This window comes from Vigna unguiculata, chromosome 2 (assembly GCF_004118075.2).
Source record: "Vigna unguiculata cultivar IT97K-499-35 chromosome 2, ASM411807v1, whole genome shotgun sequence".
Taxonomy (NCBI): Eukaryota; Viridiplantae; Streptophyta; class Magnoliopsida; order Fabales; family Fabaceae; genus Vigna; species Vigna unguiculata.
Window position 1 is genome coordinate 14213113 of NC_040280.1, and position 15786 is coordinate 14228898.

The 15786-nt window shown below is 31.2% G+C and overlaps 1 protein-coding gene across 1 annotated transcript; it reads left to right on the forward strand.

The window, feature by feature from the left end:
• Positions 1–12144: 12144 nt before the first annotated feature.
• LOC114174662 (heme-binding protein 2-like) lies at positions 12145–13401 on the forward strand. The gene is made up of 2 exons (XM_028059489.1): positions 12145–12409; positions 12927–13401. Exons 1-2 carry the CDS (start codon positions 12177–12179, stop codon positions 13291–13293), a joined length of 600 nt encoding a protein of 199 aa, XP_027915290.1. The 5' UTR covers positions 12145–12176; the 3' UTR covers positions 13294–13401.
• Positions 13402–15786: the final 2385 nt, after the last annotated feature.

Sequence of the window (15786 nt, forward strand, 5' to 3'; positions counted from 1 at the left end):
AATTGAAGAATAGGGAAGATATTGGAGCCATAAAGTAAAATCAATCTCTCCCCCAACGTTCTTAACAACTACTTCATGCTCCAATTGCGCCTCTCATTCACATCTTTGTCCCCAATTTTGTAGCCCATTATCCTCTCCAACCCAAAAGCGATAAAAACTCCATGGATGAAAAAGGAGACCCAAGAAGGAGAAAGGAGAGTTTTCCAACACCCCTAGCAGCCTCCAAAAGCCTTTTCCAAGCACCCAAGGTGTTTCTATTCGTGAAAAATGATGAATACCCTAAAACTCGTAGAAACTTGAGTAAATAACCATATTCAAGTATCAGGATTGTTATTCTTGCCCATTGAGGCCTAAAATTGATGCTTTCTGACTTGTAACTCATTAAGCGAGCCATATTTTGTTTAGACTGTTTGAAAAAAGGGAGTGTATAAGTAGAAACTATGGACGTATTTAGCTCCTTACATATTTCTTTCTGGAATTTAATAATTTTGACCTTATTTTGTAACTTTGGAATGATTCAATTTCACACCTTGATACCGAAAGTATATTTTAAAAAGAAAAACTTATCTTTCATAAATATCACAAAGCAAAATTTTATAAAGACATTTTATTTTTATATTTTGAATATTTTAAACGAAAAGTTAAGAAACTTTTATGATTTATCAATTTCACTATTTTTGTTTTTTTAATATAACTAGGTAAAAATAAATTTAAAAGAAAAAATAAATCAAATAATATATTCTAAAATAATGACTGTGTTTCAATTTTTATGTAAGTTCATTTATATGTAGTAGCAACGTATATATAATAACATTATCTTCTAATATAATAACATTGACAGTATATATAAACTTAGATAGTATATATATATATATATATATATATATATATATATATATATATATATATATTTTAAATACTAGGTATACTTTTTGTATGAAGGTTGTTATTTCTATTGGTCATTGATTTTTGGTTTAGTGGAGTCATGATCAAAATTTACTAAGGTTCCACAAAAAGTGCGAACATTTTATCAAAGAGAAAATAAATTTTAACCTCTCTTGACTCAAAATTTATGACTATTTTTGGGCCAAAATCAGTTTCGTCCCTTGGCAGTGGGAGTTAACATTTTATTTCTTGGTAAAAATAATTACAAATAGTTCTTATTCCCAAAATCAAAAAAATATTTTAGTTACAAGGATAAAAAAGAATACAATATAATTACAATAATAGCAAAAGATTACAAAGAAAATAACAACACATAAGATCTCCCTTTTTGATAATAAAATTTAAACTAAAATAGGACGAACTTAGGCCCCATCCGTGAACTCATCATATACTTTAAGTCGACTTTTGGACGTTAAATATCCACCTTTAAGTATGGGGTCGACTTCCGAACGATCGGGACAGTACAATATGTAGAAGTAGTAATAGAAAAAGTATATAAGCATTACTTTTAAAACAAGCAATTATTTAATCAATTTGAAATAAAAAGAAGTATTTAACTATTTATTTTAATAAAAATATAAATAAATTTCTTTTATTTATTATTTTGGTCTAGGGGTCGAGCGTCCTCCTAACCAATTTGTTAGTGTTCTATTCGTCCAAACCGGTCGGTGGTATCTACTAAAGATACTTTGGCACTCTAGTTAGCTCAGTATCGAACAGTCAAGCAGATTACAGTAGTCTTAAATGCATATTAAACATACCAACAACCATACCTTTGACCTTTATTTATAGTATTCTTCCACGGGCTTTGATTAGTGATGACCTAATGATGACCCAATAGTAGGGGTCACTACAAAAAAAATTGATTTTTTCTATGGATAAAATCTGTATGTAATGAACAAAATTCGTATGTAATTAGATATTATCTACGAATTATATACGAAAACAAATCTGTATGTAAACCAGGCGTCAGAAAACTTACATACGAAAAATATTCCGTATGTAACTTTAGATACGAAATTTTTCGTAAGTAATAAAATCTGTATGTAATTTACATACGGATTATTTCGTATGTAATTCTCGGTGAATTACATATGCAAAATTCCGTATGTAACTTACATACGAAAAAATCCGTATGTAATTGATCAGAATACATGCGTGTATATTACATACGGAATAATCTGTATGTAAATTATATACGAACAAAATCCGTATGTAATGTGGAATGTATTACATACGGAATGATTCGTATATAATAATGGTGCAATTTTATACAGCATATTCCGTATGTAAATCTGTATGTAATAATATACTTTTTAAATTAAAAACTGTATTTTTTCATTTTCAATTTTTTTTACATTTCCTGTCAATTGCAATGAAATTTCACCAACAAGCAATATTTACTTAATCCAAATCCAAGTTAATTATAAACAACATAAAATCCAAATCAAAGATAATAACATAATCCAAATCCAAGTTATAAACAAAATAAGTGTCAACAATTTGGTCTAAAAGTGCTAATATAGTTCTAATAAAAGTGCTAACATATCATAATCTAATGTAGAATTTTAATTTTAAGAGATGAAATCTGAATCCACTAAGACTATTTTGCATAATTTCATTACACTGTAGTGCGACAAGTAACAAGCCATTAGGAATCATTTTAGTGCTAAACTATGTGTTGGCATTAAAGGTGAATTCAGGATTTTCACTGTTTTTTTCTTTTAGTAGCATTTTACCATTTTAACTACAAGTTTGCGTCTCCTACAAACCCCTTTTTTTCTTTCTCACATCACAACACAACTTTCCATTCTACACTTTCCTCACAACACTTCAATCCCTTCGCCAGACCTCCAAATTACTATATGTTAATGTATATATATATATATATATATATATATATATATATATATATATATATAACTCTTGTTCGCAAAAATATTATATATGCCACAGGAATCAAGGAATGAAAAAAATTTAAAATAAATTTGGAACCAGTTATATAAAAATTCATTATATAAAAGACTTTTCTCTTCCTAAAAAATTATGTAGAAGTAGTTATATAAAAATTCGTTATATACAACATTAACAGTAGCTCCATTGGCTAAGTGTTGCTCTTGCAGCATATTATGAAGCCAAATGCATCTTTCTTTTCATCTATCATTTTCTTGATTTCTAGATTTTGCATATCAATATATTTAAACCAAAACATGCATTTTAGAGTCCAGCATTCAACTTCAAAAAAATACTTGTACTAGCCCAATGTACCTTTTGTTCATCTGCAACTCTAGATCGAGGAGTTCAGCGGAGTTCAAATCTTATCATACTTGCCCTTCCACTTTGCCTTGGTCCGATGGATGTCAATCTTGAATTTTTACCTGAACCATAAAATGGTATCTAGCATTAGAAGTGGAGAACAAGAATTTATATAGAAAGTGAAAATCCAAAATAGATTTTACATTAGAGGAACCACATACGATACCTTTAAGAATCGAACCCTTTGTATAACAAACTCATTCGTGGATTGACCTTATTTCTGCAAGAGATGCGCTCATTAGAGGAATTTATTGTGTCCAACAATCAAATAGGTGGAGATATCACCGCCCTAGGTTTGGAAATTGGGAATTTCCAGAACTACTAATACAACTTACGAATAACAATTTCTGATTGATACAAATAAAGAACAACAACATTGTTTGGCAAACAGATTTTCGGAACTGAAATTGGGTTCGATTCACGTACCTCTACATAGTGAAAAAAGAAAAAATGAACCATTACCAAGCTTCATCTCCTTCAAATGAAGTTCAATGACTGTGAGAGCGCGGAAGGAATTATTGTAGAGTGAGCACGAGAAAAAGGGTTTCAATGTTAAAAAAAAGATATTTTCCAAATTTAATTTTTTAATATTTTATTATTTAAAATTCGTATATAAAATTTATATGTAATGTATGTGTTTGTTTATGTACAGATTCATATATTCTTACATACGAAATTTATCCTTCACAAAATACTCCTTCATTACATACCAAAACTATTCGTATGTAATTTTATTTTACATACGAATACTAATTCATAGATAATATCTGTATGTAAAGTCTAATTTACATACAGATCTAAATTTTTATGTAACTATCCATATGTAATTATGACTTTTTTTGTAGTGGGTGTCAAAATGAGCCAACCCGACTCACACGGTTTAGCTCACCACGAGTTGAGCTAAAAAAGGGTAAGCTCAACTCAACTTACTTTTTGGTGAGCTAAATATTTTACAACCCGGCTCAATTTATTTTGTATATTTATTGCATTACAATGAAGTGAATGAACTTAATTTATTTTTTTAATAATGAAATCAAAGTATTCATCTAGTTCTCAAAATAGTATTATAAAGATAATAGTTAAAGATTAAAATATAAAAAAAAAAAGAATGACATAGCAGTATTCCACGTCGCGTAAGATTTATAAAAATAATGATTTCCCCTAGAATGTAGTATAAGGTTAATTAAGACTCAATCCAAAGACAAGACAAGTGATTAAATGACTATAATATGTGTGTGGTGAAATGAGTGAGGAAAATTAGCTAATTCTACTATGAAGCTTTCTAAAATATATTCTACACTCTAAACTAAGAATGAATATGATCTAAAATTGACTAGAGTAATTGTACATAACCTAAACCAATGCTAATGTGCTATATGAACTATATTTCTTTGATTTAGGTCCTAAATGAATGTATAATGAATGGGATGATAATTTTAGACCGTAGAAATGCATGAACTACTACATGCAACCTAATCTAACCTCTGATTTTACCTATAAAATGATGAAAAATAGAATGCATGTAAAATGTTTGACAAAAATCCTATATGAAAACCTAATTCCTAAAAGGTGTTTCATGAAATGATTGAATGAATGAAGATGGAACTAGAATTCATGCTGAATTACAGTTAATAAGGCCGGTCAAAATGCAAGTAGAATTCATGCTCAATTACAGTTAATAGGGCCAGTCAAAATGCATTGAACTGCAATGTTAAAAACTGTTGTAATGAACTAAATAATACTGAACTGCACTGCTATATGAACTGAATTTTTTTCGAATTGAACTATTTTTTATATGCATACTTACATTTGGTAATTAAATTTGAAGCAGCCCATCCTTAATGTAAATTCATAATATTTTGGATAATCAACTTCCTTTTTTTGGACAATTAATCATCCGAGATAATTTAATATATAGTTTTCAATAATGAACTTTGATTACCTGGACAATTCATCCAAGAAACTCATGGGAAAAACAACAACACAACCAAAATACTAGATAATACAACAGATTAATTTCTCCTAACTTGCAAGAATATATGAGGATTAACAACTATGAAATGGCAACAATAATCACAATCAATGAACACATCAATTTTAGCGTGAAAAACCCTTCAATTCAAGGGTAAAAACCACGGGTCGTCCAGACCAAAGAAATTGCTCCACTATAATCAAAAGAGTGTACAAATGAGTCTTAACAAATTGCACAAACAAGTGCTAACATGCAGCCAAACAACAAATCATCAAATCTTGCTAATTGAAGAACAAAGTGAGAAAAATCCCTAAAACAGAGCTACTATGCGGGACAAATATCTCAAACCTGAGACTTCCAATTGATAATCTGAACGGTCATAACTAAGAATCATATGCTGCAAACCTTGTGTCAAATTTTCAGCCCAATCCAACGGCTAACGAACCTGCAATCATCAATTTACCAAGACTGCACCGTGTGAAAAATTTGCAGAATTTCCTCCCCATTCTCTCTTCTTCTTGGCTGCGTTTTTTGTCACTCAATGCTCTCTCAGTCTACTAACTTGGAAGCTCTCTTACTTACCCTAAGTGAGTCAAATAAATCTGACTAAGTATATGAGCCTTAACATAGTTGGGAGTCCAAAGTTTGGGAGCCCAAACCCAACATAAAGTTATAGTTATATATATATATATATATATATATATATATATATATATATATATATATTCTTTTTCTACTAAAAAATATATTTTAGCATCACCAAGTTTTTGGCAACAAAACTATAACTTACGGTTTTCAAAGTTAATTTCCATTCAGAAATAATTTTCCTTGTTCTAAATTATTTTTAATTCAGTCAATCATTCAAATTTTCTTTGGTAAATAGAAAAAAAATTAGATAGTTTAATATCATTTCTCCAACTAACATATAAGTGATTCACTAGAAAAAACAATTAACAAAATTTTATTTTATATCATGTGAAGATTCATGAAAGACTAATAGTTCAAAATCATGTAATAATATAATTAACACTTACACGCATCCTCCGATACAGTGGATAGCGCGAGACGTGGGCCAATTGTGAAGGGCGCTTTTTATTATTGGACAGAAAATAATAAGAGTAGTTCAATTGGTGAATAGTTAACTTAACTTAATCTTGAGGGGTTCAATTTTTTTTAAACTGAATTGTACAATAGTTCAATTCAAGTTAAATATAATTTAATTATTTTAGTTTAATTTAGTATTGTTAATCTACAGTCCAATCCAATTCAATTAACTTTGCCCAATCTGACCAGTTAAACATGCTTACTAATGCTAACCCAAACTCAAACGTATAGATGATGGACATGATTTGAAATACTTCTATACGACTAATACTATCACAAAAAACCACTAATTTGATTTAAAATCATGAAATGCAAAAATCCCTAATAATGAACCCTAATCAACTCAAATAACAAACACACTAAGTTTTCCTTAATTGACTAATCAAACTTGTTCGAATTGAGTTATTGAAGCTCGTGGAACATTGAAAAACCTTAGGATAAAGCAAATTCACATATAGAACCCAACAAAACACACAGAAATCAAAAAGCGAATGTAACAGTGGTGGGCAATGAAAGATATGGCCAATGCAACTCAACCTTTATACAAATTCGAAGTAAATCAGTTTCTTGATTGCTCAAGTACAACTATGTGTATCTTGAACAAAAGTGTGGCAACTATGTGCTCACTAAAACTTAGTAATGATTATGCATTACTAATTTTCAGTATCTAATCAAGAAATTGATCAACTCAAGAGTGTATGAATGGTTGAATCTCTATTAACACGAAGGAAACAACAAAACAACATATTTAAACACGATGAAATGATTTTAGTCGGTGAAATTGAATAAGCATGCATCAATAATGGTTCATATCACAAGAATTACAGAAAATAAGGTTGAATTCACACTTCAGAGACTAACTATGTAGTTTTAAACCATGAACAACCGAACTAAGTAAAAAAATATATATAAATATGATGTAGAAACATATTCTTGCTACCTATGTAGAATAGGACGTGTTGTAACTTTAGTGAAGAAACGAGCACAATTGATAAAGAAGTTTAGATATGTGATACCCTAAGCTCCCAAGCTCTACTCCAAACGTTGTTCTCCATTCTTGATCACGAAGACTTCAAAAACTCGTTTCGACACTCACAAAGTTTAGACAAAAATACTTTTTACCTAATAAGCTATGATTACAAGTCAGAAAACCTCGTACAACAACTCATTTTTTATAGATTTCAACTTCCAAAATAGGCGCCTTTGTTGAGTGCAGCAGGTTCTAGGATTTTAGGTGATGAATTCCCCACTTTGACTAGCCAAGGCAGGTTGCTATACTTCTCAACAGTGTCCATTCGTGAACTTGGCCTGTTGTAGCAAGTTCAAATGACTTCTTTATCAATGACTTCCAATGGCTTTTTGCCTCACGGCATGATAGCCAATTTGTGATTAGATTCTAACTTGTGAGTACAATTGTTATTTTGATTTCCAACTATTTTTCTTGGTTTAAAACTTGTTTTAGACCTTGAATTCCTCTCAGACACGTGAATTTAAGTTCACAACTGGCAACACTTTCATTTGAGTCTTCTAAGCAAATGTCAACTCTACTAAGTTAGACATTCTTCTCTATTTTGGACTGAGTCTTTGATATGATTTTATCTAGAAAAGAGTACGACCGTTTCTGAATTTGAATCTTCTAGAGACAACAAAATATATCAGAGAAGAACACGTAGTAAGACAGGGATGGGGAATGATAAGAATCAGAGTTATAATCTAAGAACCAAGAGAATCCTCTCTCTCTAAATATAGGCATATAAGTTTAATAAAACCTATAAACTTTAAAAGAAAGCCCAAAGGCCAAATCACATAAAAATAAGGTTAAATCATTTCAGAGGTCTCCATTTTTGTAGAGAAATCTCAAGTAGATCCTCTTTTTTATTTGACTCAATTGAGTCCCTATTTTGGAAAATTCGTTGCAATCATGTTCTTTCCGTTAATAGTATAGTAACGATGTTAATTATGTGCCTAGTGTCAGCACATGTTTTATTTTTCATTATTATTATTTATAATTTTTTAATTTTTAATTTTATAATTAAAAAAAATTGTCATGTGTCAATCTGACATTGTGCCATGTGGCAGAGACAATGTGATGTGGTAGTGGCAGTGCCACGTGTCACTATTGGATGTGAAAAGTCTCAATGTAGTCTCTGTATTTATTATTTTTTCTCAATTTAGTCCCAATTTTTTAAAACGAATCAATTTTATCCCTATATTAAATTTAATTTTTATAAATATTTTACAATGGTATTTTTATGATAATTGATATTTTTGACAAAATTAAGTTTATTTAAATGTATATTTTGCACTAATATTTATTTAAATTTTATTTTAAATATTTATATATTTATAACGGAAAGGACCTAATTGCAACGAATTTTCCAAAATAGGGACTCAATTGAGTCAAACAAAAATGGGGGGACCTACTTGAGATTTCGCAACAAAAATGAGGACCTCTAGAATGATTTAACATAAAATTTAATAGAAAATGAAAATTAAAGACGTAAAGTTAGTGAAGCCCGCTCGCCCAGTGAATAGAAACTAGCTCACCTAGCGAATTTAACATTTTGTAAAATTAAAATAAAATTACAATTTATTTAATTTCCAAAATTATTCTTCAATTCTGCTTGCAATATTATATTCCTTAAGTTCCCTCCTTCATGGAACATTATAAGCTTTAAGGAGACATGTTTTGGTCTTTGCCCTTGTCATAGATCCTTTGAATTGCAAATGTTCATCCTTAAGTTCTTCTTATATATGTTCAGGAGATAGTCCTCTTATCATGCCCTCCTTTTGGAAGAGAATTTGTCCTCAAATTCATATCAATTGAAGATTCCTTATCAGTTTCTCCTGTTTGGAGAGAATTCGACCCGAATTCTAGAAGATCATACGTACAAACACAAACATAAATCAAAGACACAACTATAAAATAATGAAAAATAGAAATTCTACTAAACTAAGATTTGGATCCTAGAAGAGGCCAATCTCTTATTATCAAAGGTTTTAAGGTCTGCCTCTAGGGTCAAATACACACCTGCAAAAATCATCAAACAAACTTAAATTAAAGATGCTATGCTCAAAGAAAAACAAAGAAATATTGCGCAAACAACAATCAAACGATAGGCATGACTTTGATCACCTATAAGTTTATTAGGGATGGGTAAACATGCAAATTAATGTGTATATACTCTCAAGCTTGTGTCCTCCTTTTTTATCATCCTTTCTTCTTCCCATTGTTCCTTGGTGAACCAGTCTTTTCTAAGTATCCTTTCTTCTTCCCATCGTTGATCTTATTGTTCCTTGATGAATAAGTCCTTCCTATGTGTCATTTCTTCTTCCCATTGTTAATGTCATTGCTCTTTGATGAATAATTCTCCCCAAGGTAATAAAACAATAAGAGTAAAATTAGTAGTTTTTTTCATTAATAATTTAGAATGCTCTCTTCTTTCTCTTCTTTCTCTCTTTTCTTTCTCCTCTTTTTCTAGGCTCTTCTTCTTTTTATTTTCTCTCCTTCTTCTTTCTCCTCTCTCTTTTCTTTCTCTTCCTTTTCTCTCTTTGTTTTTGCTTCATTTTCTGTAAGTGTTTCCTTCTTGTGTGCTCTTTTTAGCTTCTACTCTCGTCTTCTTTTCAATGCATCTAATTTTTGCAATGTCCTTTCTTCCTCCTCTTTCAAGTATAGTATGTAGTTCTTGAGGTCTTTATTAGTCATGGGACTTACATCCCTATTAGGACACTTATGAGTTTCATGCCTATAGCCTTCAAATTTGGAACATCTTAGTGTACTTTTCTTTAACAATAATTTTCTGTTAGGATTGTGTTTCCTTTTAATACTAGCAATCTTGCCATTCAACTTTACAATTATGGATTCCAAGAAATTAACATCCCCACCAAGGCCTCACAAATACTAGATGTATCTCTATGTGCCACTCTTTTGGTACTTTCAAATCCTCTAACCAGATGATTATGGTTAAGAGTAGGATAATTTAAACCATATGTTAAACTAGTTCTAGAAGGATGTCTCTACTAAAACATGTTGCATTACTCACTATTGATATTTCGGGTAAGAAAAAATTAGTAATAAGAAAATATATTTAAGACCGCACCACTCTTCTAAGTGTTTCTCTCAAAATTCTACTCATGCATCACACTTTGTAGGCTTTTCTTGAATGTACTCTCGTGCCTTTTACCACTTAATTCCCTTTAGTGCTTGACAAAGAACTCTAGTAACTTAAGCAAATAATGAACAAACAACTTCAAGGAATTTTGAAGACACAAAACAACAAAATTAGAAAATAATAGGACTACCAAAGAGAGTTAAAGGAGACAACACAAAGACTCTAAAAATAGTTAGTTACTGTAATGACCAATTTAGATACCAATTCACAAAATTAAAAATTATTGTTTACTAAAATAGTCACTATTATAAATAAAAAGGTATAATTGGTCACTAAATTGGTCACTAAATTGGTCACTTATTAATTAAAGACTATTTTAGAAACTAATTCATTTTGATAGCCAAAACCTAGGTAACTAATTTTTAGTGACCAATTTCCTTTGATAGCCAAAATCATGGTAGCTAATTTTAAAAACCAATTTAGTGAATAATTATAATTTTTTATTCATAATAGTGACTATTTTAGTATTTAGTTTTTGTAAATTGGTATTTAAATTAGTCATTATAGATACTAATAATTATTGATAATTAAAATTGGTCACTATTTAGAAATTTTCTTGTAGTGACGACATACATTCATTCTAAAAGTATTAAGATGAAATTGGTACATAATTTATGACATCGACAAAATGCATTTCTGATTGAAATTTTAGAGACTAAAAATATATTAACCTTGAATTAAATATTTTTATTAATTTCCTTTTACTAAATATGTGTGTATCAAATATCCATACCATTTTAGTTATGTGTATAACTTTTATTCAAAAAAATCTAGACAGTATTAATTACCTTTTATACTTATTTTTTAATTTAATTTTTTTAATATGTATTCATGAATTTAGATATAGAAATAAAAAAAATTAAAGGAAACAAACAGTAAATATTTTATTGAGATACAAAATAATAAAATTTCTTCTATATCTGTGCATGGAGTATGTGTTCACATATGTTTTTCAGGTGCATGTGTACATTTATCTGGGCGTCTTCGTATGAATGGATGTGTAATGGTAAAATTATAATACTTTAGGATCTCATTTTGTTTTAAATAAACAATCACTTTCCAATTTTGCACAAGTTTAATTCATTTAAATATTACTCTTTGATATATTTTACTTTTTAATTCTATAAGAAAAATATCATCTTTAATACAAAAACTTTATAATTCTTTCATTAACAATTAAAGTAATTAAACATATTCTTAATTCTAAACGTATTTTTACTAAAAAAATTAAGAAGTAATTAACTTTGACGAGAATTTTATCTTTATATTTTATTTTATAAATTTTAAATTTTTAGTGGCTTATTTTTTCAAATTAATTATATTTAACATTAAACTTTTTATCTTTTTTTAATAAATAAACATGATAACTTTATGCATCATACACACACCTGCATTACTCTATCGTTATAGAATTCAAAGAATACTAACGAAATTAATGTTTTTGTCCTAACATTAATTTTTATTTTATTATATCAAAAAATCATTAATAGTGATTGCAGTGAATTAACTGCTTACCGTGTAAAAAGAAATAAAATTATGTAATAAATATTTGTCTGCAAGCGCTGGTCTCATTTAATAGTTTGGAGTCCAAACATGTATATATATTTGTGATCTTTGTAGGTTATTATACTTGTGTGAATATCAAATATATTTGTGATCTTTTGACCATGACTGCTACCACATTACAATTCCTGGTTCTCACGACCTTCATCGTAGCAACATTTTTTAGTGTTGAAGGGAAAATCCCCGAATCATGCAAGAAGTACGAGTGCCCCACCTACAATGTTACAGAAATGGGAAAGGACTATGAAATTCGTAGCTATAATTCACCCGTGTGGATTTCTACCTCTCCTGTTCAAGACAATTCGTTAGTTGCAGCTACAAGAAAGGGGTTTTCAAGGTACCTTTATTCTCTTTTATTAATTTAATTTTTTGTTTAAATATTAACACTTTTTATTGTCCCATTCATTTTAACTCCTTGAGTTTTTTTTTTTTTTTTTTCCTGTCTTGTTATATACAAAATCTAAGAAAGATAAAAAAAATTAATCAAAATTGAAGTGATATGTTGGATAGTTTATTTGATTAATTAATCGAAGGAAAACCATAACAACGGGGATTTTTTTTTCCCAACCAAAAGGTTATCTCCTCCACTCCATGGAGGTGTGTAAAATGTAAAATTGATTAAGTTCTATCCTGAATTTTATTTCTTCTTTTGACTTTTTTGTTTTAATTGTTCTCTCTTCATTACTCTTTTTCTCAATTCTCCTCTCTTTTGGATTATGTGATTAGATGATTATGTGATTTTACATTTCTTACTAAATAACAGAGCATTTCATATGGTTACATAAATCTACACAAATAGCAACTTAATTAACAATAACTTTGTGCTCTACTTGAATAACTGTAAAATTTAACAGGCTATTCAGTTATGTTAATGGTTACAACAACGAAAAGGAGGTGATTAAGATGACAGCACCAGTGATCAGTGAAGTTTCAAATGGAAACTCTACTGTTGTGAGCTTGTACGTGCCACTAGCCAACCAAAAGAACCCTCCTTCTGCAGATGGTCTAAAAGTTCAAAGATGGAAAGCTTCATACGTAGCTGTGAGACAATTTGGTGGATTTGTGACAGATTCTAATTTTATGGGAGAAGTTGATGCCTTGAAAGGTAGCCTTGCAGGCACCAAATGGGCTTCTAAGACTCATAATGGTTTCATTGTTGCACAGTACAATGCCCCTTTTGAATTGTTCAACAGAGTGAATGAGATATGGTTCTTGTATTAGTCATAATCAATGACATGCTAAGTGGAATAACCTGATGAGAAAATATGTTCTTAAATCAGTAAATATATATCATACTTGAGCAATTAATTCAAAAATTAAGTTTCTATACTTTTATGAATATGAATATTATGAGTGAAAAAATGGACTATTCTAGTCTGTTATTTATTTATTTCGTTTTGGCTAATCCCGTCGAAGAGAAGAATGGTGGACTAACGTGTTGGCAGGTCAATTTTTTTTAACGAGTGTTTCTCTTGAAAGCGTACTTCGAATTTTCTGCGTCTTTACTTGATTACTTATGGTTCTTAATTGAACAAAATATAAAGGATTGTTATGTTCTTGTTAAATATAATTATTTTAGAAAGGATCAATGGATCAATCCACCCTATTTATGACCCAAGGAACTTGTATGCTATGATGAATAGGTTTGAACAAGGTGGAAACATCAATCTAACTCACTAAATGGATGGTAGATCGACAAATTGACAAGATTTGCTATACCCAAAATGAATATGAACTTATTATAGTCTTCCACAAAGTGATGATAATTTTGTAAGAAAATCCGTCATAAGTAAATGTTATGTTAAAAATAAATGTTAGAGCTTCAACATCAGAGACTACTCACAAATTTCTATAGGCGCTCATCGTGGGATAGCTAAAATTTTATCACGCCTCTGCAATAGTCACAACAAACCTTTGACACGTGCACGTTATGAGAAAATGGAGGATTTCTCCTCAGTCTCCAATTACAACTTGGCAATCAAATCCCGTGATTGGAATTAGACTTCTTTGTACACTTTTTCTCTCTGCCTCGAGACATCTACACTTTTTTTCGATGCAGAAGGTCCGTATAACTTGATACAACATGGATTTCCAAAACAATCCCCTCAAGTGTGAGTCCCTTCACCTTGATATTTTCCCTATGGTTGAAGCATTTCAAGATATGAGTATCCTTTACTTGTATCGACGTTTTTAACGATCCAATCTTCATTTCTTTTCATTTCTAAAAGTTTTCTTTTTGTTTAAATAAATGTGTTTTTGTCTTTAGTTAATTAGTTTTTATTGATTGTTTAGAAAAATAGTGTTTTCAAATAAATGTGAGAAAAGGTTGATTTTAAGAGTTTTTTTAATGTATTTAGTTTGTCCTTTTTAGATCTCTCCTTTTAATAAAACTTTGTTTGTCAGGAAACCCTTTATTTTTGCTTAAGTACATGTGAGCCCTTAACTCCAATTGTTTGTTATTGCAAAGCAGCCCCTAGTGGGTCAACTATAGTTGACCAAAGTCCCCCTTTATGACAAGCGTCCAATTCATTTTAGTTGGTTGATTCATGATAAATTTGGAAACAGACTTGACGACCCAGATGAGCCGACCCGACCCAATGACCAAGCTAGATTGGTCTAACCTGATGACCAAGATGGGTCGGGTCGAATGGAAACCCGGACGGGCTAATCAGCATAATGGTCTATACAGGTTGGTCATGCCTGTCAATTTTGTAGACTCGACCCGACCCAATTGGTCTAGGTCGTTGGCCTAACATGGTCCCACAAGGTCGTCGGGCCCTCCCAAGCTATCTAGGTTGTTGGCCTTGTTTGTGTCATTGGGCCAACCCGACCAATCTATGTCGTTGAGCCGACCCGACCCAGCTAGGTCATCGGGCCAATTGAGACCACCTTGGTAGTCAGGATGATTTGGCTTATTTAGGTCGTCGAGCTAGTCAGACCCATTTGGGTTGTCGGGTCATTGGGCCTACTCAACATGTTTGCGTCATCGGGCCTGCCCTACACCTCTAAGTCGTCCGACCCGCCGACACTTATAGGTCGTCTCGCCCATCAGGCCCATGTGTGTCACCAAGCCCGTTTGGCCTATTTAGGTCTTCAAGCCTTCCCGACCCATTTAAGTCGTCGGGCTGCCTAACCCGTTTGTGTCGTCAAGCCGATCTGGTTCGTCTGGTCGAACTAGTTCGTCAGGGTTGTCTTGTTTTTGGGGTCCGTTTGGGTCGTCTACCTAAGCTGGTCTGTTTGGATCATTGTGCTGATTAGGCCCGTCTTTGTCGCCGGTCGACCCGGCCCGACAATCTAAGCAGGTTGACTCGAAGACCTGGTCCCAGGTCCGTAGCAAAGATAACCCGACCCTGAATGATGGTCGAGTTAGGTTGAGCTGGTGATTGAGACAATTCGAGTTGTCGTTAGAATGTTTAATAATATTTTAAAAAATAATTTTTTTCATTTTTAAGAAGAAAGCCCATGTGTTGGTCTTGGCCCATAGGGCTTTTGCGGGGTTTTTAGCCTTGTGGGCTTCTTTAATGTGGGTGTTTTTGCCCTATTGGCTTTTTTGGCTCTAGCCCATGTGGATTAGGGGCAAGCCTTGTGAATTTGGCCAAATTGACAACTCTACCAAACAGTCTAGAGTGTGAGGTTGAGTGAGAAGAATTTCAAATTCCACCTATTTTGAGGGCATTTAAATTTCTACTAGTTTAGCTAATTAAAATACTTCAA

Coding starts and splice junctions, on each gene's coding strand:
- LOC114174662 (XM_028059489.1), top strand. CDS start 12,177: ATGACTGCTACCACATTACAATTCCTGGTTCTCACGACCTTCATCGTA. Junction 12,410..12,926: donor ACAAGAAAGGGGTTTTCAAG/GTACCTTTATTC, acceptor AAAATTTAACAG/GCTATTCAGTTATGTTAATG.